Here is a 22,664-nt window from a genome sequence, read left to right on the forward strand (position 1 = left end):
TCTACCCCCCCCCCCCCCCCATGATAAGGCTAGTAGTCCCTTGTAAAAAAAATTTACACGGTTCTAACCAACACTCCACAAAATAAAATATTTTATAAACAGCAATTTTGTAATCATCAAGCAAAAAATTTTTAAAATATTTTTTGCTTGATGATTACAAATTTTTAAAATATTTTTGTTAATGCCACAACACAACAAAGCATCAAGTTTTTGCTAATGCAAAAACAGGGAATGTCCTTTTCTTATAGCAACAAGTTATAATTACACTGTAAAAATGTAAAAAGACTGATAATAAGAAATAAATACTTTGAGACTATAAATAATTAAATTACGCGAGTTTTCATTTGGAAAATGATCCATTACAAATGTAATAAATATGAACATTACACAATCCCCATGATCTGATATACATCTGGCAAAAGAGAAAATTTAACTCACTAAGTACCTTTCACTTAAATATTTTATACATAGATCTAAAAAGCATACGATAAACTTCCCTTATTTATAGAATTGCATTAGATAAATACATAAATATATCAACCCAATGAACTACTTCAATGATCTCAGATGTACACTAGTTTCAAGATAGATACCCTAGCCCTATTATACACATTTTATAACTTCAAGTGACAGCTATTGATTATATTCATAGGCATATCCAAAAGGGGCGAGAGACTTGAGGATGTATTCACCCTGAAACTTTTCTTTTTTACCATTGGAAACGACTAAAAATAACCATTTCCCCCTTCGAACTTTTTTTCTCACTCTACACCCGAAACTGGTTTGAAATCACCCTCTTAGAATGAACAAAGATCGGATTTTGGTACTTTTCCTTTAAAGGATGGTTTGACGACTTGTACAATACCTTTGAGACTGAGACAATAGAATAATTGCTTAAAGCAATTCCTGATATCCGCTGGTACATGGTTAACTTCCATTAATATTTGGAAATTTAATTTGTTAAATGTCCAATTACGAAATTTTTTGTTTATAGACCCTATATACGCAATATATAAATTCAAATCACCAAAATTAAAAGATGAGCCTAGTGCAACATTTCTTCAATGCCCCACTTCTGATTTCTTTCGAGCCTCTATAATAGTGGAGGCATCACTAATTGCGTTGTGACATGGTAAATCCGACACTGCCATATGCAGTATGAGACATCAATTTCAGGATTGCGAAACTTTTTTCTTTAATATATTTTCCGTTTATATACTTACTACTTTCGTGACAGTAGAAAAATCACTTAAAGCGATGTTTGCTAGTAAAAGGATTGTCATTTTGAAGTTTTCCGGGGGGGGGGGGGGGGGGGGGGGGGGGGGGGGCAAAGGAAGCATACTCAATGCAAATTACACCAAAAAACAACACCCACTTATATGCAAATACATTAAGTTCTCAAAGCCAGGGATGGGGGTCAATTGCCCCCTCCTGATCCTTGACTAGTAACAACTAATTTTCCCTGCTCCGTACACATATTTAGTGCTCCAGTATGCCGTTCTGGTTTCAAACAATATAAAATTAAAAGAATATAAAATCAAGTAACACGGTAGAATGGAGTCAATTAGCAGTTTTCAATAGACAAGAAACAAGAGGTAAAAATAATATGTTACAATGCTGTAGAAATTTCTCAACACATCTTTTCTTGCCAAGAAATCTAAACATGGCAAATAAAGGCATAATCTTTCTTATGGTATCGAAATTATGATGCTTACAATTTTTTAAAGGAAAAAAAAAGAACTTTTCTGGTCTCATGGACCACTATAATTTATATTTTGTTCGTTCAGTGGATATTTTTGTGGTCCTGGACTAGCGGACCATGTTAATTTTGAGCCTTAGTGTACAAGCATATAGCAGTGTTAGAAATCTCTAGAAAGAACAACTGGTCCTGTGAACAGTTGCGGAGGAAGATTCACTGGTACGCTAACAGAGTGCCTGGTCCACATCACTTGAAATGTTGTTTAACATGAAATGTAGTTTTACGAAAACATATAGCCAAAACTATTTCACTTATAATTTATTCTATGTATTTCACAAAATCTTCATAAAGTTGTTCATTGGCTTTAGTTTGCGAAAAATAAAAAAATGCACAATTAAATGCTTTAATGGAAAAGTATTTGTATTTTAAAAGTACAGCTGAATCTAAATCTACATTTTTGGCATTCACAAATTTGCCAACCATGACATTAACCCCACAAAAAGGTGAGTCCCCCCCCCTTTTTTTAACTACAGCACAACCCGTCTTAACCCTTGTGGTTCAGTCATTCCTTGAGATGATATGAACTTGGATGAAAACAAGATCAATGCTTTAATAGCTGTGATTCTGTTATATGTTATTATTTTAGAATGAACTTTGGATAACAATGTTGTGAAGTAAAGGAAAATTGAACTTCCTGATCAAACCCTAGAAATGATGTGAATCCTAGAAGGTACTCAATATTTAAGCAAACAAACTTCCCTTCGTACAATTTTAATGAATTAGTACATGGCAGTGACTAATGCTTGCTAAACAAATATTTAAATGTTCAGAAAATAGTACTAAGGAAATTGACAAATATACTTTTAATAACAGGCATTTAAATTTAAATATCATACACTAAAACAAACATTTTCAGAATTAGACATTTTTAGAATTAAGCACCTAGCAAGTACAGTGATGGATTTACTCAGGTTTAAGGGCCTATCGCAAATTATTTTTGGAGGACCCTTAGAGATGAACAGAACTACAAAAATATTTTTCACAGGCCTTTTTGGTTTCCCTCCGAGAGCCCTTAGCAATGGTAGCATGGTAAATCTGTCACCAAGCAAATACACAATAGTTTGGAGCAATGAAAACAGGAAGTACACATCTCATGTATTTCCTTTATTTTCGAAGCAACTATCAATGCCCATACTGCAGTGTGCAGGTAAAGGGCAGTAACTGCAAATTTTTCATTCTTTAGCATTTTTATTATCTATTGTACGTTATTTTTAATGACAAGCTCACTTATTTGGTTTCTGTCGAAAAAAAGGCGCGAAAAGACTTCCAACTCCAACATTTCCCTATTGTTAGAATTGAGACCAAAACGCGTTTCTTCAAGCACTTTGATAACTCATTTCTGCAGATATTGCCGTTTACCTGCACACGGCAGCATAGTTAAACATGGTCGGAAACAGGAGCAGCTACAGACTATCATTTTGGAGGAGGGGGTCTTACTTAGGAATGATACCTTCCTCTCTACCCCCTAGGACTAAAGGTTGAAATTTTTTTGCAACTGCTCTGCTATCAATAAATAGCACCACATTGATTAGGAATAATGCACATAATAAAGGAAAAAAGTTACTGAATAATTTCAAACAATGAAAAGAAGAATGTGTACTTTTAAATGTATTTAAGAATTAAAAAGATGACTACAATTGTTTGCATTTTATGCATATACTTTAAACACAATGTTTATGCATATATTTCAACAGTTTAGTGGTGGTGGTGGGGGGGGGGTATGTTTCCCCATGCCCCTGTATCCGCCTTTGGTTGGTAAAATTCCCATGCAATTAATTGAATGAACTGGTTGTACTTTTTGTCAACAATTTAAATAATTTTATTCATATATTGTGGAATTAAATGCTCTTGATATTCAACTTAGTAAAGAATATTTGCCTCATTCCTGACCCAAGCTAAGCAATAAGACCATATCATCGAAATAGTTTATAAAAAAAAAAGCTACCAGCAAAAAATGTTTTATAAAATTTTTTTTGTATCCTGAAAAAAGGAGGTATAAATTTTAATAATGTAGATGAAAGCTAATTTTAAAATTTGACAAGAAACAAAATTGCCAAAAATCTATCAAAATTAGTCATGAGATGAAATGTATATCACAGTATAAAATTTAAGAATTAAAATCACAGTTAGAAGAAATATTAATTAATCAAGAAACATTAAAACTTATCTATACAATTAATAAATTAGTTATTGTGTCTAATAAGTTATTAAAAACTAATGACAATGAACAATTCATTTCCAGTGCTAAAATTTAAATAAAGTGGACAATTTGATATAAAAACAACTTTTAAAATCCATAAATTCAAGAAAAAATTGAGAAATTACATTAGCCGTCTTTAACTATACATTATGATTTCTAACACATCTTACATATATAATTGTGCCTAATATTTTACAATATTCACCTTTCTAAACCTTTGATATCATTTATATAGTTACTAAAATGTTACAGCATGGTATGGTTCAATGTTCAACTAAAATGTCAAAATATTACAAATGCTTTAATATTTCTGTGACAGAATAAGTCTACTTCAAAATATTGTCCATCATTTTAAAGTGATAAAAGAGCAAAATTTAAGATTTAGGAAATTAATATGGAGATAAGCTATGCCATTTTGTTTCCTTCAAAGAACTACATATATATATATTGAGTACATAACCATTTGTATTTGAAAATTCTTTTTTTAAATACTGCTTTGGAAAAGAATTGTCTACACTTCTTAAGGTGTGGAATGCAGGTGAACACTAGACTGATTAATGAGAAAGATACAGTGGCAGTTTTCTAAAGCTAGTCCAAACTCAAAATGGCATAGTTAATCACTTTGGAACATAAGTATACGTTCTAGACGGAGACCTAAGAGTCATGGCAGGGGTCTCGGGAGGAGTTCCATTCAAGAAATCCCATATTAAAATAGTGTCATCATGAGAGCTACTAACAATTTGAAAGTCATCAAACTGCAATCTGAAAACACGTCCTGAATGTTCAACCGACGTGCGAAGACATAAGGTTCCTGCAGGAGCACGAGGATCCAACGCAGCAGCTAGGTCCCACACCTTGATTTTTCCATCGTATGCTCCACTGACAATTCGTTTATTATCAAATTGAATACATCTCACTAGCTCTTTATGACCTTCTAGTGTTCTTAAGCAAGCACCACTTTCAATATCCCATAACCGTATGGTGTTATCGGAACTTCCACTCACAACCAATCTGTCTCTGTATTGGAGACATGCGATGCCTCTTTTATGACCATTCAGAGTGCGGACAAACTCACAAGTTGAAGTATTCCACACCTTGATTGTTCTATCACCCGATGCTGAAACTATGTATTTTTCATCAAAGTCAACAACATTTACAGCAGCTCTATGACCAACTAGCACACGCTGGATAGTTATTTCTGACGGCGAAACCATATTCCACACTGTAATGGAGCGATCTTTGGAGCAAGTTACCATCATACCATTATTAAAACGTAGATGGAGCACAGCTTCACAGTGATGTATCAAAGTATTAATGAGTTCTCCTGTTTTAACATCCCACACTCGTACCGTGGAATCACTCGAACCACTAATTATAACTCTTTCATCATATTGAAGGCACAATACTGAACCAGTGTGGCCTGTAAGTACTTGAATGCACTCAAGGGAGTTCCGATCCCATATTTTGATTGTATTGTCTCGCAAACCACTAACGATCTTGTAATCATCATATTGCACACAATATACTCCCTTGCTGTTTTCACTTTGGCAATTTATTCGTTTTAAAGTATGTCTACCACATCGCCAATTAGTTTCTATGTTTTCAATGTCTTGAATAATTTTTGGATATAAGCGTCTGTAAAACATATGATCAGGATGAGGTTCACCTGGTGATGGTTTGAATAAATATTTGATCCAACCTCGGCGCTCCATCAAGCCTCTCCATAATGTATCAGTTCGTACACGTCTTTCAATTAATTTCTTCCAGAGCATTCCTTCTGAGATAACTTGATACCATTCTTTACAAACTAACTCGGCAGCGCAAAGCGATTTAGCATCTAAGTAGGACAAAATATTCTCCGCAACATGATCTAAGCCTTTTTTGGGTAGAAGCGAAATAAAATCTCTACGAAGCATTGGTCTTAAAAAGGAACTTACATGACTGTGCTGGTGATGCAGCATTTTTGTTAAAAGAAGTTCCACAAATTCGATCTGCTCTGCTTCGTTCCATTTTTCAAAGTACTGCAAACACATTTCACACTCACTAGCAAAATCAGGAGATGACTCTTTAAAGTTAGTAAATAAATTAGTCACAGCAGATTGCGCTGTGAGAGTAATATCTTCAGACATCATGGGAATTTCCATTGAAAAATAATACTGCTTAAATATCCTTTCCAAAGATCGCCTTTTAGCAGTTCGGGACGCGATGGCAACTGCCTATCGCAAGATGTCCGCCGCCAATCCGTGAAACACGACAACAATACGACACATGACCCAATGAGCATATAATTTAGTTCATGCAAAGCAAATATTTTAAATTATTCAACACAGTAATGCAAAAAATAACTACACAATTAAAAATTAAAACCACTAACCATGTATTTAAAATACTATGTCACACAGAGGAAAGAAAATGAATGCCAGTTTTAAAAAGTAAAATCAGTGGTAAAAATACTTAAAATTTAAAAAAGAAATAACGGTACTATAAATATTCATCAGTAAAGAAGAAAAATAATAAATATACGTACGAAAATGCAGGCTAAGGTAGCATTTATTACACATAAAAAGAATTACTAAAAACAATATTAGCACATACGTAGCATTTGATAGCGATGTAGGTACCTTGAAATATTAATCGATATGAGGAAAGATTTTAAAACTTCATTCTTAAATTTGAGATAATAAAAACAAAAAATGTAGCTGATAAATCATTAATTCAAAAACTTTATTTTATGAAATTAAATGATGGTCTCTGAATTGAGATTTTTGAACAATAAAAATAACAATTATCAGAAATATATATCACTGTTGCTTTGTTCATACATCTGACAAATTCTTCAGTAGTATTCGGAAAAGGTCCAAAAGAATACGTTTATTTGATTCATAACTTTCAAAAAATTGCTTCCAACCCCCCCCCCCCCCATTAAAGGAAAACTGGATTTTAATTTTCCAGCAGACGACACTAGTTCTTTCTACTGTAGTGCCATCTATCGGTATGGAACAGAAAGTTTTCAGTAGGCATGGAAGATGGCGACTGGGTCGGGCTGTTCAGTAAACTTATCCGAAAAATTTGGATCTGATCCTGTAACTGATGAATCTTCCGAAAGTGAAGGAGAAACAGGACCATCTAAGTCATTCCACAGAAGGATATCTACCTCAAAAGCCATTAAAAGTGGTGTAAGTAAATAACTTCTAATTCCACTTATAATAAATAGTGTTGTTTTCTCTTTGGTGAATTGGTATTTAAATCAAAAACTAATATTCTCTTCTAAATGAATTGCTCTTTAATTCCTCTTCATAAAGATATATGATAAGTTATTTTCTCAAATGCTGCACTTTTTATCTCAAGAAAATTGACAGTCAATGCCTCTGTAGTTGAAAAACTTTAATTTTTTGAAAGATTGTTCAAGTTATACAAATCGTTTATTCCTTACAAGAAATATAGAAGTTGTATTTATTTATGAAGTACATGCTTGATGTTTTCTTATAGTAAATGTCACATTTGTCAAGTTGAAATTTGTGCTAAAATTCTTGGAACATCGAACTAATTTAATGTTATTAAAGATCGGTTTCAATATCTTTCTGTTTTTAAACTCTCTTTTGCATAAATTTTGCTTTTCGTCAAAACGTTGATCACCTGCCACAAATAATTCAAGAGTTAGTTGTTCTATAATGTGTCTGAAGTTTTAACTTAAAGCAACTATTTTAGGATATATATAATTGAATTCAAAATGAACTCTGAATTTTCATAGATTTATTCTGATTTCCTCCAGTACATGTGCTATTAAAACATCAGCAGGGCCTTCTTTTCAAACTTTTCCAGTTGGGGAGGGGCTAAGGTTATGTTTAAAAGCAAATATGTACAAACCTAATGTGTAAACCTATATATACTTTTCAAAGCCTGGAAAAAACAGCTGCCTTCTTTTGAATGCCCCCCTAAATGATGTATCTGGTCGCCATATAATGGAGTTTTCACTGATTCCAGGGATTTGCATCCTTCACATACGACACAAATTTCTTGTTGTGAAAAGGCTATGTGCGCAGGGCAACCCCGGTGGGATTCCCCAAAACTTTCCTCATGCAGCAATTTGAGTCAGACGATTTGGCAAAATTATCATCATTCACTGAAATTTAGAGTTCCTTTCAGCAAAGAATTTCTGCCCACCCAAAAATTTTAAGTTCAGGGTGCCCCAGTGTGTACAACTTTATTTATAAACATACATAATTATTTTAAATACTTGTAAATATCCCTAAAACTTTTTTAAAACTATTTCTTAACTACGTATCATTGTTTCTCAGAACTGAGTTTATACTATATTTTTTAACAAAAAGGAGCTGTGCTGTTCGACATAATTTACGATGCATAAAATCAATGATCAATTTGAGAGAGCAAAATTAAATTACAGTATTGTATGCACAAACAGTTGGTTCCCGCTAGAACGCGATCCGACTTACACGAAATGGTTATAATACGAGTTTTTCGGGAGCAACAAATTTTAGTCCTAAAGCAAATTTCTCGCTCTCAACACGAAAATATTTGGATAGAAGTCGTGATGCTAAGTTTCGGCTATGTTATTAACTACTAAACATTAGTTTGTGAATGTACCTTCATCCTTTCATCATCACTGACTGCGTAAGTTCTCACATACTGCACTATAAACATAGCATTGTTAGTGTGTATGTATCACCACTTCTCATTTTTCATATATTTATTCTAAATATTAAAGGTGATGAAATATTGTGGCACCTATAGGCACGTTGTTTCATATAAAATTTGAAGATGGAAACAAAAAGCAAAAGTTTGCAACAATTTGAGCAAAGGTAAAGATTCTTGATACACTTGAATAACTAGTGAGTGGATCGAAGGTAGCATGACCAGGGATGTGCCAATCGCCAATCCTGCTCCAAAAGACCGCCAAGTGAACTTTTCTGCCCCAAAATCAGACAAACTTGCTCCAAAAGTGCGATTTCGCATTGAATGTAGCAGTTCTTTCAGCATATTTGGCAGTTTTTGTAGATTATCAAGTTTTTTTCTGTGAAGCTTGTTTTTACGATTTTTTGACTTAGTCCCGTTTTTTTTGCGCATTTCAAAATCCGATTGCATTTGCTTTTGAAAAACTCGATAAATTTATTGTGTGATTCCGTTCCTTTGACTTCAAAAATTTTGTATTGACCTTTATTTTCAAACATACTTATCTTTTGTTTTCAGAAGAAGGGGACTTGTAAGTTCGTTTTCTTTCAACGCCCATACAAAAATGTCAATCCTGTTGCATCCAAATTGGTTTAAGCGAATGCTATCTGTAAAAATTAATATTGTTCACCAGTTTTTAACCTTGGGTTTCTTAAGATTTTAGAACAGAAAATTGATCTCTAATTTTGGTTGGAGACACTAAGATAGCAAAAATCGGGTAATTCTAATGCTCTGGTAGTGAATGTGCAGGCATTTCAAGTTTCTCAGATTCAGGCATTTTTTCCATATATTTTTAGCTTGTATCATGTTTTTATTTTTTTTCTTTCTTAATTTACATGTTTTTTTCACATGCATTTACAATTCTTTTTAAGTGACATTTCTCAAAATCATTTTTTTTCATGTAATTTCATTATTAATTTTGGGATTTCTTCGCTTGATCATCAGATTTGTTAATCAAGTAGTTAAGTATATAACATATCTGCCTATATATTAAGGTCAAATATAAGCAGATAACTAAGATTCATTAATAGCTCTTTAAAAGCTCACTTGTAACTTGTTGAGGTAAAGTTTTTAAATTTTATCACTTTTTTGCTTTTTTTAAAGCCCTTTTGAATAAGTAAAAGAAGAGAAAAAGCTTAAACGAAAGCTTCAAAGAGAAAACTTTTAAGAAAAAATAATTATGTATCTTATGTTTTTTACATGTATGAACTACATGAAAGCAAACAAGTTTTAAAAATAAGTATCAAAGCACTGTAACTTAAATGTGCACTAAAAATATTTGTTAAGCAAAGTAAATGTGTGAATTAAATTTAAACCAGAAGAAGTGTAAGAAAAAAGTAGAGCAGGGAGACTGAGAGAGAGTAAGGGAAAAAATAAATAAATAAAATAATAAAGGTAATTAAGAGCTTCAATTAGTAGTTAGAATTATGGTGTTTTTGCATCCTTTTTTCTTTTCTATTATGTTATCACATCACACATGTTTCTGTGTTTGAAATATACATTAGTTGCTCCAAATTGATGCAAAATTAAAATTTTTGCTGCTGCAAGCTGCTCCAAATTTGCAATTATACTGCTCCAAGTTGCTCCAAACTCACCATTTTCCTGCTCCCAAGATTGCTGCAGCAACGAGTTTCGGTCGGCACATCCCTGATATGTGTGTGTGTAGTAGTTCCTTACTTCAAAACATACTTTTTGCCGCTCCAATTACACTATTTTCGTGCTCCAAGTTTCTACAAAACAAACTTTTTGGTGAGCCAAACTGCTCCTAGTTCACTATTTGCTTGAGCCAAGCTGCTCCAAAGTCACTATTTTCCTGTGCCTGAGATTACTTCAAAAGTGGGTTCCAGCTGGCATATCCCTGCACTACAATTAGGTCAGGGTAAATCTTTCATACATACCTATAATTATAAGTCAACAGAAGGCAATCCATATAAGTCCAAGGAGTCCCAAAGGGGTGTTACCATAGCTATAAAAGCTATAAATGCTATAAAAGTAAATGCGAAGCTACTGTATTTAAAAATATATCAGATTGCGCAGGATAAATCATCATCTTGAATTTTTAAGTTATAAATGTATATTGTATTTACTCTATAGTGCAGTGCTTTATTAAAATTACTACATACTGTACGTACCGTACTGTTTTATTTTTATGTCTTTCTCTCCCATTGATCATTGATTTTGTGCATTGTTGCAGTATTTTATGTTGAATAATGCAACTTTTTAAAAGAATACAGTAAAAATTCAGCTCTTAACGTAAGTAACGGTAATATATAGTTTTTTTAAATAATCTTAAACAGTTTAAAAGGTGTTTAAATGTCTAAAATGATTGGGTATGTTAATAAAAAAAATTATATGCACAACACTTTTTCCACAACGCGAAATTTCGACTTACGTGAGGACTCTTGGAACGCATATCTCGCGTAAGTCAGGATCCAACTGTATGCAATAAAAATAATTAAATGCAGCACTGTCATTTATTGTAGCACTGTGAAGTAGATAGAATAATACAGTCAACGCTCTTTAGAACGGCCTCCCATTACTGCAACCCTTCTGTTACAAAGACCGATGCATGAAGCCCAGTTTACTATTCCATAGATATAATGTTATTTTAACATCCATTAGAACGTCCAAACTGAACCGCTCATTCCAATATAACGTACAAGATTAGTTTTCAACTTTTTTGCGACTCTCATCAAGACTATCGATTCGAAAACTGATAATTAACAGTTTTATATTTCTCAAGATTAAATATTTGGATTGAAAGGAGTTATTTGGTTGTGAAAAGTTCTAATAGTTGATGAGAATTGCTCACAAACGATAAACAATATTAAGTAATATATATACATATTTTTTTGTGAAAAAGTCGAAAAACAGAAAGCAGCTATACTATCTTAAAAAAGGGATAAACTATGTTTTTGAAAATAATCTCAAACAGAACAGATGCAAACCATGGTCTCTAATTTAAAAAGTTACAAATTTCAGTTAATTATTTTCAGTGTGCATTTCGCTAAATGTATTCGCCCAAATGTAAGGGAGTATTCAAATATAAATATTAAAAAATAGTTTTAAGTGGAATCCTTTATTATTTTGTTAGTTTCTTGGTTCTCTTTTAAAATCAAGCATAACTGGTAAAGGTTACTCCAGTATTTCTCAAAATATAGCTTAACAATTTTCTATTACTTGTTTATTTACTTTATAGTGACTGATTTTGTTTGGTTGAAGGACAGGAGTCGTTATAACGAGCACCGACTACATCAATATTTATCGCTATGTGTTAAAAAGAGTAAAGTCGGAGAAATTGCGGCAGGAAGTCTCTGACAGGGCCTGCGTCCAAGCGACCCCATAGCACTTACAGCCTTGAAAATTTGTACAAAATTACTTTGAGCCGGAGGTTTGCACCAGGCTTTTTTTAATTCAAAACTTCAAAGTAGTTTTTTAAGCTAAAATTTCATGTGTTTCATTCAATGCCTGTTACTTAAATTTCTTTCATTGAGATGGGGGGTTGGGGATGGGTTACCAAATAGCCCAATGGATATCAGTAGCAACCTGATCCGTGATCTCTTCTCCATGACAGCTTGATATTGAACTGTTAAATGCACTGTTTACATTTAGGTTCTAGTTCTTCCAGTTCAATAAATTAATCTTTCATTGAGTAGGGAGAGATAAGGTACCTACATTTGTCCATTTTTCTACTTTTCATTTTTTATCTCATCAAAAAATAAAAAATGAGCAGTTTAATATCCCCCTCCCGAAATGAGATTAAAAAAAAACCTCTCAAAAAACCACTTCTAAAAATTTCTGTTTTGCAGGTTGCGTCATGGACCCCTTCCTGAAAATGAGATTTAAAAAACTCTGAAAACCGGACCAATGGTGCCGGCTGCACCATGCCCCCTCCTCCCTTTTAGTGGGCACCCCTGTATCAGTCTACTCAATTCTGGAAAAGCTCAGAAAATGAACTACTTGAGTACTCGATTCAAACTTCTCGAGATCTCGATTTGAAACATCTCGAGATCTCAATTTAAAACATCTCGAGATCTCAATTTAAAACATCTCGAGATCTCAATTTAAAACATCTCGAGAAGTCAATTGCTCTAGTGCTCAATTCAAAAGATCTTGAGAAGTCAATCGCTCGAGTACTGGATTCCAAAGATCTCGAGTTCTTGATTTCAAAAGATCTCAATCATCAATTGCTCAAGTGATCGAGTTGAAAAGATCTCGATTATCAGAAGTACTCGATTTCCGAGATCTCGATTATGCCCATCACTAGTAGCAACTTCTCTCCTTATTACAATGGAACGAAAATTCAAAAATCATTGTGAAAGTAAGAAACAGAGCTTTCTATTCGTATATTACACGCCGATCTTACGACAAATGTAAGTTTCAAGGTCATTCATTCACCATGACTTTTGAACTTAAATATCTCAAAACAACGTCCCCTCGGAAATTTTTGAAAAAGAAAAAACAAAAAATATTGCTCCAACACTTCGTTTACTGTAACAAAAACTACACTGGCACCACAATGGCAAAAAAAATAGTTTGTTTTCATTGTTTCGGAGAAAATAAACTACAGTAGACCCTCGTTTTAAGCGGGGTTTCCATGGAAATGCCGCGTACATCGAAACCGCGCAAATTGAGACCTAATAGTAGTGTTAAAATAGGGGTTAGGTTCCTTAGATAAAAGAAATTTTTCATTCTAGTAATTTCTAATTGTATTAATAAGTTTAATGTGTACTTATATCAATTTTTATGCGTAACATGCGTAAAGAAAACATAAATTAATTTCATGTTCTGGTTTATAAAGAGGAGCTGGCAATGATAGTCTTTTGGCAGTCATTAAGAATTTTTCTCTGTAATTCTTTGTAGAGCATTACAAATCCATGACCTCTTGCATCATTTCTGTGATAGAAACTATCTTCACTAACAAATCAGAAAGATCATTTTTACTGTCTAGGAATGGCTCAAAATTTTCAGTGTGAACGTTTTTGGTTGTGTGTCACCAATGTCGGTATCCTCGTTGGTTTTGGCCGCCTTTGTCACTCCTAAAAGCTCTTCTTCCAGTGAGTTCTGAACTGTGAGTTTCTTTCCTGAAGCTTTACTTCTGGAAAGAGCTTTGGAACCAATTGCTTGAAATGTCTCCAGTGGCCCAAGCTAGATTATTAGCACGCCATAAATGCAGTTTATTACGTGTAATATGTAATCTTTAGGAGTTTGGATTTTGAAAGACTGGAACATTTTATTTCTTTGCTTTGCTGCATCCGCTTAAAACCGAAACTCATCCGCGTAAAATAAAATAAAGGTGTCAAATCTTAAACCGCGTATAATCGAAACCGCGTAAAACGAGGATCTATTGTATTTTAAAAAGACGGGAAACAAAATATAAGGAACATTTTAAAATAGGATCGAAAATGACAGACGAATGTTCGGAATGAACACAATTTTCAATCTTTTGTATGAAAATGTTAATTTCTGCAGTCCTCAATTTTGCAACGGGTTAGTATCCACAACTCCTTTTTTCTGTTAATTGTGGCTTTTTATCTGAAGAAATATCAATAAAATTTTCCTTTTTAATTTCTAGTAGCATTATTTCAGGTGAATTTTTCTTAACAAACTAATTTCCTAGTAATCATCAACTGCAAAATAATTGCAAATCCAAAGTTCGGCGTTTCGCGCTTTTTTCATATTCGGGCTTTTACTTTTTAATGAACAACCGTTTGTCTTTAATTAATTGACAGAGAATATAAATATTGTCAGAATGTGTCGGTATTTATTTCTTTAGTGTTTAGTTGAAAGCATTGAACTATTGTTCAATGCTTTCGGGGAAATGTTCAGATTTTTGAAAAAAAAAAAAAAAAAAAATCGGAACTTTTATCCACGAATAATATGGTTCTCCTGTGTTTTTTTTTTTTTTTTGACTAAATTCCTGACATTTAAGCGAGTATATGTGGTCATTGTTTCAATGAAAGTTCATAACTTTTATAACACGCATTAAGAGGACCATTCGGTGGATATGACCGAATACCCAATCCAAAAGGTAATTTCTGACTGTGTTACTGACTTAGAACTTGAATGGCAAAGTCTTTGTTTTGCGCCCAAGTGTTTTGGGAACATTACTGTATTTCATTTTTTAAACTACGAAGAATATTATAACCTCTACTTACCAGGAAACCTCACGATCAAGGAAATTCGAAAAAAAAAAAAAAAAAAATCCAAACTGGTAGCATTTGGAAGAGCATCGTAAAATATGTTTGTGGCACAAAAATTACGTGCCCTCGTGGCCCCGTTATTGAAATATGAGGTCTTAAAGTCTGCCGAAATTTTAAGTAAAGTCGCCAAATTTAGCGAGTTTCGTTCGGAAATGGAATGTATGGCGCGAATTCAACATCTGCATCTGACAAGACATCATCTCATTGCCATTTTTGGACAAAATGCGTGAAAGATGTTTTTAGTAAATTCTTTACTCAGGGGTAACTACCGAGGAGTAGGGAGGGAGGGAGTCGTGGCACAGGCTGCTCCATTAAAATTTTTAGGGGGCTGTTTTGGGGTATTCGTCTCTCGTTTGGGGGGGGGGGTGGCTTTTGTTCTTGTGAGGCCTTCAAGGTATTGGGGGGAGGGGTAGCACTATCGCTGTTGGAGGAAATAGGCATGTAATTAGTGAAATAATGAAATACAAATAAGAGAAAAAGAAAATAAAAATGAAAGAAGCCTGTCGAAATGGGGGGGAAAAATGCTACTGGCTCTGACAAATATGATTACTGAACAAAATAATGCTTAAAAGGTAGAAAATTGCGGCACCAGAAACATTTCATCAATTTAAGTCTTGTACAGATATTGCAGCGGTCAAACTCCTTCGTAAAGCAAAATTGTAAATGTGTTTCAAATGGAGGTGGCCGAGTTTGTAATAACCCAGACTTGTACCAGGCATATTGTATCATGCCGAGTTTTGTGGTGCACTAATCTGGAAATGAATAAGTGATTGTAGTTTGGTTGAAGCAAAACTTGTAAAAGTTATTCCAGTATTTTTAAAAATGAATAAATAACATGCAATATGCTGTGCATTTACGTTACAGCCACTTTTAGCTGAAGTGGCAGGTTTTGTTCGGACGACAGGGGATTCTAAAAACGAACGTTGACTACATTAATGGTTTTTAAGAATAAAAATATCAATTTCCATCTATCCATTACGTACTTTCCAACATCAATAATTTTAAAGTGCATATTACGTTTCAAAATTATCGAAACATTATTTACAACTTACTGTCCGTTGTTTTCACTTAAGAATTTAATTTTTCTCTCCATTTTAAGTTAAAAATGAAATATTTTTCCTCACAGAGGTTAGACAATACAAATTCATGTATTGATAATAACTTTTTGAAAAAAAAAAAAAAAAATCAACATCAAAGACTCCATTTTATTATCCATATACTGTGTGAGCTCAAATTACCCGGTTTTTTGTACTTATTCATAGTTATTCACTCATATTATTAAGAAATACAACATACTTCATTAATAAGAGTTAACACTTAACACACTTAAAATATGGCAATATTTTGAAATTTATTATTATCACAGATGGAATTTCAACATTTAGGTTTAATTTCGTTGTCTCTGGATAAAGCTTGCTTTCTTCATAGGCTTGATGGTGAATCTTTAATTTAACACGCACAAGTAAAGAATTAAAGCAAAACATCTTTCACACGCTTAGCAGATGACCCAAAATGGAAATCAGGTGCCTTGCAAGATGCAGACGATGAAATCACGCGGTGTTTTAAATTTGTTGCCAAGTCTTTAAGTTTGGCGACTTTTCTTGTGATTTCGGCAGACTTTAAGATATCTCAAAAAGGGGACGAGGGCAAAAAGTTCATGGGTCAAAAAAATTTGTAAATATGCTCTTTCGAATGCGACCATTTTGAATTTTTTTCATGATTACTGAAGTCGTGTGGATTCCTGGTTAGGTTTTCAAAGTGCCTATTAAACCTTGGTCTAAGGGCTGTATCGTGGCTGTAGTGTTTGCAGTGAGAAGTATCACTTTCAAATTCAAAAGTCTTTTGAATCCCTCCCCCCTCCTTTGTGCTCCCACTATTATTCATTAAAAAAAAAAAAAAAAAACTTTCGGGTTTGTGCCTTTATGTTGTTTTTTCGAAAAAAATTTGCTCAACATTTTTCGTAGTAGTAAGATTTGGAAACACAGACCCGTCCTATTGGATTATTCGGGGAAATTTTTCGATTTAACCGGAATCTTTAATATTGCCTTTATGCGGAAATATTCGGTTCCTGTAAATTTTATCCTAATATGCGGGGTATCTGTTCATCGGTTATCCGATTAAGTGGTGCTGATAGTGGTACTTATGCATTTTACTTCAGAAGTTTTTTTAACACAAGCATGTCCTCCCTCCCACATTTTTTTCAGTCATAAAAATATTTTAATACAATCTTTAATCTTAAAGTGGCGCGGTCTCTTTAGCTCATTTCAAGCAGTTTTCTGTGAGAACACTGCTTTTAGAAACTGAAAAAGCTCTATTTTGAAGAGCGGAGACTAGTTTAGCTAAAAATGTAGGCACGAATGACTATATACAGTCAATTATAAAAAAGAATTACGACTAGTGTTTTGAAGCGGCGACTGACATGACTAAAAATTACCGAAATTTATTTTTGCAGGGGGGAGGGGGGAGATTGAAAATTTTTCGTGCAAGTCGACCCTCTAATCTCTACCAAATAAATGGGAAACATTTTGCCTTTTGTTTTTGAAAATGAGCGTCTTAAAAAGACGGGAAATAAAATGTCATCAGCAGGTTTACGATCAGAAATATACGATTTTCATATTTTTGTACGCAAAGGTTTCGTTTTTCAATCGCGATTTTTATGAGTTCCATTTTATTACGCAATTTTCGTCAGGAGGACGACTTTTGTGAACCTCTTTTCATGACGAACGAATGTCATTCGATTCGAAAGATTTTTTTTTACCAATAGCCTTATTGCATTCCTTTTTTAAAAAATGTGTGCTGATTTTCATGTCAGTAAATTCGTCAAAAATCTCGACAGCGTTTCGAGCACTTTTAATAAAAATAAAAATCTTTTTTTTTTTGTTTAAAATTCGCGTTAACCGTTAACAACTCTTGTTTGAAAAGTTTGCAATTTGCGGGGTATCCATGCAGGAAACTTCATACTTCTCTTCATCATTTTTGACAACAAAGTGATATTAGTTTTGATTAAAATATTGTCTCCGAAACTCGAACCCAGCAATTTATCGTCTTGGATACACAACTCCATAGGAGCAATATATCACATCTTATTTTATCGTGTATAATCACTGTCACTTATTTTATCCAGCTGCCAGCTCTACATCTTGATATTTTGTTGGCTTTTATGTCACGCAGCGGACAAACTTCGACTGTCAGCGCAGTAAATCGTCCTTTTCATGAAGCTTATGCTGGAGTTAACATTTGACCTAGCTTCTCTGGAAGGGTAAACTTGCGTTATGATTAAAAAATAAAGAAAAGTGGTAATAGTAATTAAAATTCATAAATTAGGAAATATTTTTTAAAAATTTTGTAAATGGATAGTATTTTTATGTGTATATGTGCTTACACTCAAGAGCCAAAACATTATGACCACCTGTCAATAACGAGTTGGCCCACCTTTGGCGCGCAACACAGCTTCAACCCGCCTTGGCATGGATGCCACAAGTTCTTGGTAGATGGCCGAAGACATATTGTATCAGATGTTTAAGCAAGTGTGACGCAAATCGGAGATATTGCGAATTGGTGGTCTTTGAACTCTGAGCTGCCGTCCCATGACATCCCAAATGTGTTCTATCGGATTGAGTTACGGTGAGTTAGGTGACCAGGACATTAACTGGAATTTAGCATCATGTTCCTCGAACCACTCCAACACAATTTTAGCCTTGTGACACGGGACGTTGTCCTGTTGGAACATTCCAATTTCAGTTGGAAAAACAGAAGTCATGTAAGGGTGCAACTGGTCCGCAATGACGTTCAGATACCCTGTGGCATTCAGGGTCTGCTGTACCACAACCATGGATCCCAAAGATGCCCAAGAGAACGTCCCCCAAAGAATAATACCGTTACCACCGTCCTGTGTATGACCTACTATACATTGAGGGAGCAACTGTTCGCGCGGAAGACGGCGTATCCTGACACGGCCATCGCAGTGATGCATGACAAAACTTGATTCATCTGACCAGGCAACTGTCTCGCACTGATCCATAGACCAGTCGCGATGTTCCTGGGCCCAACGCAGGCGCAGTTGGCAGTGACGCTTGGTCAGCAAAGGCACACGAGTGGGACATTTGCTGCGTAGCCCCATATCCAACAGTGCCCGCTGAACTGTGTGCTTCCATACTATTCTACTTGGCCCTGCATTGTATTGGGCTGTCAGCTGAGCCACTGTCTAGCTCCGGTTTTGCTTCATCATGCGAGACAGTCTCCGTCAACCTTTTTCTTCGATAGCGTGTGGACGTCCAATACCATGTCGTCTACTGCTAGTTTCACCGTCATTCATCCACTTTGCATAAGTACTAACAACTGCAGGTCGCGAAGAACCCACGATTCGTGCAGTTTCTGAAATACTTGTTCCCTAGCCTTTGAGCCATTACAATCTGGCCTCTATCAAAGTCGCTTAGATCCGCAGCCTTTCCCATCACACACAAAAGTAAGTGAAAGAATGATTCTTCAAACTCTCCAGCAGCAGTTAAATACCATTTCAACCTGATCACGTGTCTTCCATGTCATCCAGGCGAGTTCATTGCAAAATGTAGGGGTGGTCATAATGTTTTGGCTCTTGAGTGTCATAGACTAATAATAAGAGTAGACCGAGCTATGGCAACCCTTTTGCTGCTCATAAACAAAACCATGTGACTGGTGGATATCCTAGCAACAGCGGGCGTTAATCGTAGCAGACGATCAACGCCAGCGCGAAATAAAATAAATAGAATTTATGGAACACGGAAGAATGATCTTTTATGGAGTCCGATTTGTAAATTTGTTATTCTAAGTTGTAAATATTTTGTTAATATAGTGAGTTTTTCGTTTAGATAGTATTGTGCATTTTCTTTAGTCAATTTCAATAACTCTCTAAGCAATAAAAGATGCAAGCGACCAAGAAGAATCAGCAAACGGTAAGATTTTTACCTGTAGTTTCAATTTAAGATACCGATTAGTACATTTTTGCGTTAACGCAAAACGTTTACGCCATTTCGTTCACGCCAACGCTGACAGCTCCAAATGAAATAAAAGTTACCGAAAACTGATCAAAAACTATTACTAATGTCAAAATAATGCATAACTAAAAGAAAAAACAGTTCAATCTCTGCACCTGGAAGTTTTTTTTAATGAAAATACATTGTCTTAAAATACATGTCGAGTGCCAAACTGTAGATAATGCTGCCATCTAGCAACCATGCTGCCAAAGTCTTCGCCAAGTCCTTCCACTAGTCACATGATACATCTATGAACCAATTTTCTTCATCTGCAAGAATGAGAAAGCTCGGTCTACTCTTATTATTAGTCTATGTTGAGTGTAGTTTGTTATTATCTTTCTAAATTTGCATTTATTATTCCATTAATCTTTGCTCAAAATTGCCTTAAAACTTTACCTTGTGTAAAAATTTTACGAAATAATAATAAAAATAATAAAAGAATAAACAAGTATATAAATTATACTTTACTGGGGGGTATAAGAAATATTTGTTTTTGGTGCAAATCCTCACAGTCAGACAAGATCCACTATCCCATTGACTGTAAGGAAGTTGAAGACCAAAGAAATATTTAAATCATAAGACTAAGATAAGTAATTATTGTAACAACTAAACGAAAGTAAAAAGCCTTGGCTGAAGAATCATAACGACGAAAATTAATCACAAATTTAACATACGATGACCGTATGGGATGTTATCATGGGCGCCCATATGCAAAATTTTAAGGCGGGGGGGGGGGCTCAGATATTTTCCCCATGATTTAGCAGGATATTTTCCCTATAGAAACCGATTTCGGTACAGATTAGAGTTGTTCAAGTTTGACATTCTCAATAAATTATTCATTAATGGCTAGAGAAGAAATGTTTTTACGTTTTTGAAAAGAAAAAGTACTAAAGGTGAGGAAGTTCTAATTTCTAAGGGGGTAAGGGGGCTCGAGCCCCCACTTGCCCCCCTATTTGGATGTTATTATTATTATTATCGCTTTTTTTTTTGAGTAAGGAAATTTTTTTTAAATGAACGAGCAAAAATCTCTGCGAACCGGTAAAATTTTTCTACGGACCGGTGCCGGACCACCGGTTGAGAAACGCTTTCTTCTTTTCAACACTTCCTCATAGACTGACCTAAATGTATCAATGCTGTTATTTCCCATTTTAAATGCATTTAGGATAAAATGCATTTAAATAGTAATGTGCTCAATTAAATGAAAAAACTTTTATGCCGCCATTTTCTGTTTCCTAAATCTATTTTGCGTAAGTTTTGTAAAAGATCAAAATGACCGACATCCGACATGTATGATATCATATTTCGCAAGCATGGGCGCCCGTATTGAGTGGGGGGGGGGAGGGTGGCAAACCTCTCCCCCTAGAAAATAGAACTTCCTTGCTTTTAGTACTTTTTTCTCTGCAAAAATGTAAAAACATTTCTTCTCCAGCTGTTAATGAATAAGTCATTAAAAATGTCCATTTTAATACTAATAACTCTAATCTGTACTGAAATCGGTTTCCATTAGGAAAGTATCCTGCTAAACCATGGGGAGCCAATGTCTGAGCCCCCCCCCCCCCCCCCACCTAAAATTTTGCTTATGGGCGCCCATGTTCGCAAGTAGTTTTTGTTGCACGAAAGTTACCGTCTCCATTTGTCATCCTTCTCCTTTCTACTCATGTACTGTTACGGCTGTCATGTACCGTTTAAATCTTACGGTTGCTATAGCATCATTCGAGGATTGTTGAATTTAGGTCAGAAATGACAATTCCCTGAAAGAACTTTTAATTTCCATTCGCATTAGTTTTGATCAATGCTTTTTTTTTTTTTTTTGTAATCTTGTGTTGAACTAATTGTTTTTTCCACCCTCTTAATATCATGGCAGGAAAAATAATGTACTAGCTGCAGATAAAAATGACTCGTTCTATCATTCGGCGGCACCATTGTTGGATTTTTGTAGTCTAGTAAGGAGACTGAATAATGCGTATGTATTTACCGGGGTCTTCACACTAGGAGGTGTTCAGATGGAGGGAATTAGTTCATTGTACACAGCTGGCTGTGGGAATAAGACACAGATTGTAGGGGTTTCGAACTATTAATTTTGTACCGATTTGAAGGCTGTGGATGGGTGCGAAGGGGGTTTCTGGGCACAACAAAACGGCTGAAGGTAACGTTTGAAAAGTCTTTTTCAAGTTCGTGCTCTCCAGAAAAACTTTGCCTTTTAGCTCAGTGCTTAAATTGTGTTTAGAGTAGGGATTTTGCTGAAATAGAAACGCTTATATCTTCTGCTCTTACCAATTGAGAAATTTGGAAAACTTCATCTTGTGCAGACAAAAAAAAAAAAAAAAAGCTCTTTTGAATGATATGAAATCTTGAAAGATGCGAGAGCTTTTTTGCCTCTCTAGTAGGCACTTTATGTGAAATTTTAGCCTTAAGTATTAATTTCAAAAAAAAAAAAAAAAAAAAAAGCTAACTCGAAATAAAAGAATTAAAAAAAAAAAAAATCAAATTGCACATTTTCGGAGTCTCATCTTCTAGGCGTCGCGGAACTACACACACACAACATTTTGATGGAACTTTTGTTTTTCAAATAAATATATACCTAGAGATTACGCACTTTTTCCTTCTCCTTTTAATTTATGCATTTTAATGTAGTTATAATTTTTTGTGTGTAGCTTTCTTCATTGTATTTTCTTGCGATTTACATTGTGCTTGTTTGCATCTAGGAGGGGAAAAATGTGTTTTGCTCTAAAATTTGGCATGATCTTAAGTCGTTTGTATTAAAAGAGACTGTTGAGTTTGATTTTAGTGTCGACATTCTT

General features: G+C 34.5%; 3 protein-coding genes across 3 annotated transcripts in view; 1 reads left to right on the plus strand and 2 right to left on the minus strand.

Moving 5' to 3' along the window:
* The window catches only part of LOC129235184 (GRIP and coiled-coil domain-containing protein 2-like), a 97,397-nt gene extending 90,839 nt beyond the window's left edge, over positions 1–6,558 (minus strand). The window contains exon 1 of the mRNA XM_054868879.1: positions 6,487–6,558. The gene's annotated coding sequence lies outside the window, so the exon portion shown is untranslated. The remainder of the gene's footprint in view (positions 1–6,486) is intronic.
* On the minus strand, positions 3,679–6,296 carry LOC129235183 (F-box/WD repeat-containing protein 1A-like). Its single transcript, XM_054868878.1, has one exon. The coding sequence runs from the start codon at positions 6,101–6,103 to the stop codon at positions 4,577–4,579; it is 1,527 nt and encodes a 508-aa protein (XP_054724853.1). The 5' UTR covers positions 6,104–6,296; the 3' UTR covers positions 3,679–4,576.
* A 447-nt stretch (positions 6,559–7,005) lies between the features above and the next one.
* LOC129235185 (diacylglycerol kinase eta-like) overlaps positions 7,006–22,664 on the plus strand; it is a 303,413-nt gene continuing 287,754 nt past the window's right edge. The window contains exon 1 of the mRNA XM_054868880.1: positions 7,006–7,135. The gene's annotated coding sequence lies outside the window, so the exon portion shown is untranslated. The remainder of the gene's footprint in view (positions 7,136–22,664) is intronic.

This window comes from Uloborus diversus, chromosome 2, assembly GCF_026930045.1.
Source record: "Uloborus diversus isolate 005 chromosome 2, Udiv.v.3.1, whole genome shotgun sequence".
NCBI lineage: Eukaryota > Metazoa > Arthropoda > Arachnida > Araneae > Uloboridae > Uloborus > Uloborus diversus.

What these genes read in the sequence shown, in the direction of transcription:
- LOC129235183 (XM_054868878.1), bottom strand. Translation starts at nt 6,103, where the DNA reads ATGGAAATTCCCATGATGTCTGAAGATATTACTCTCACAGCGCAATCT.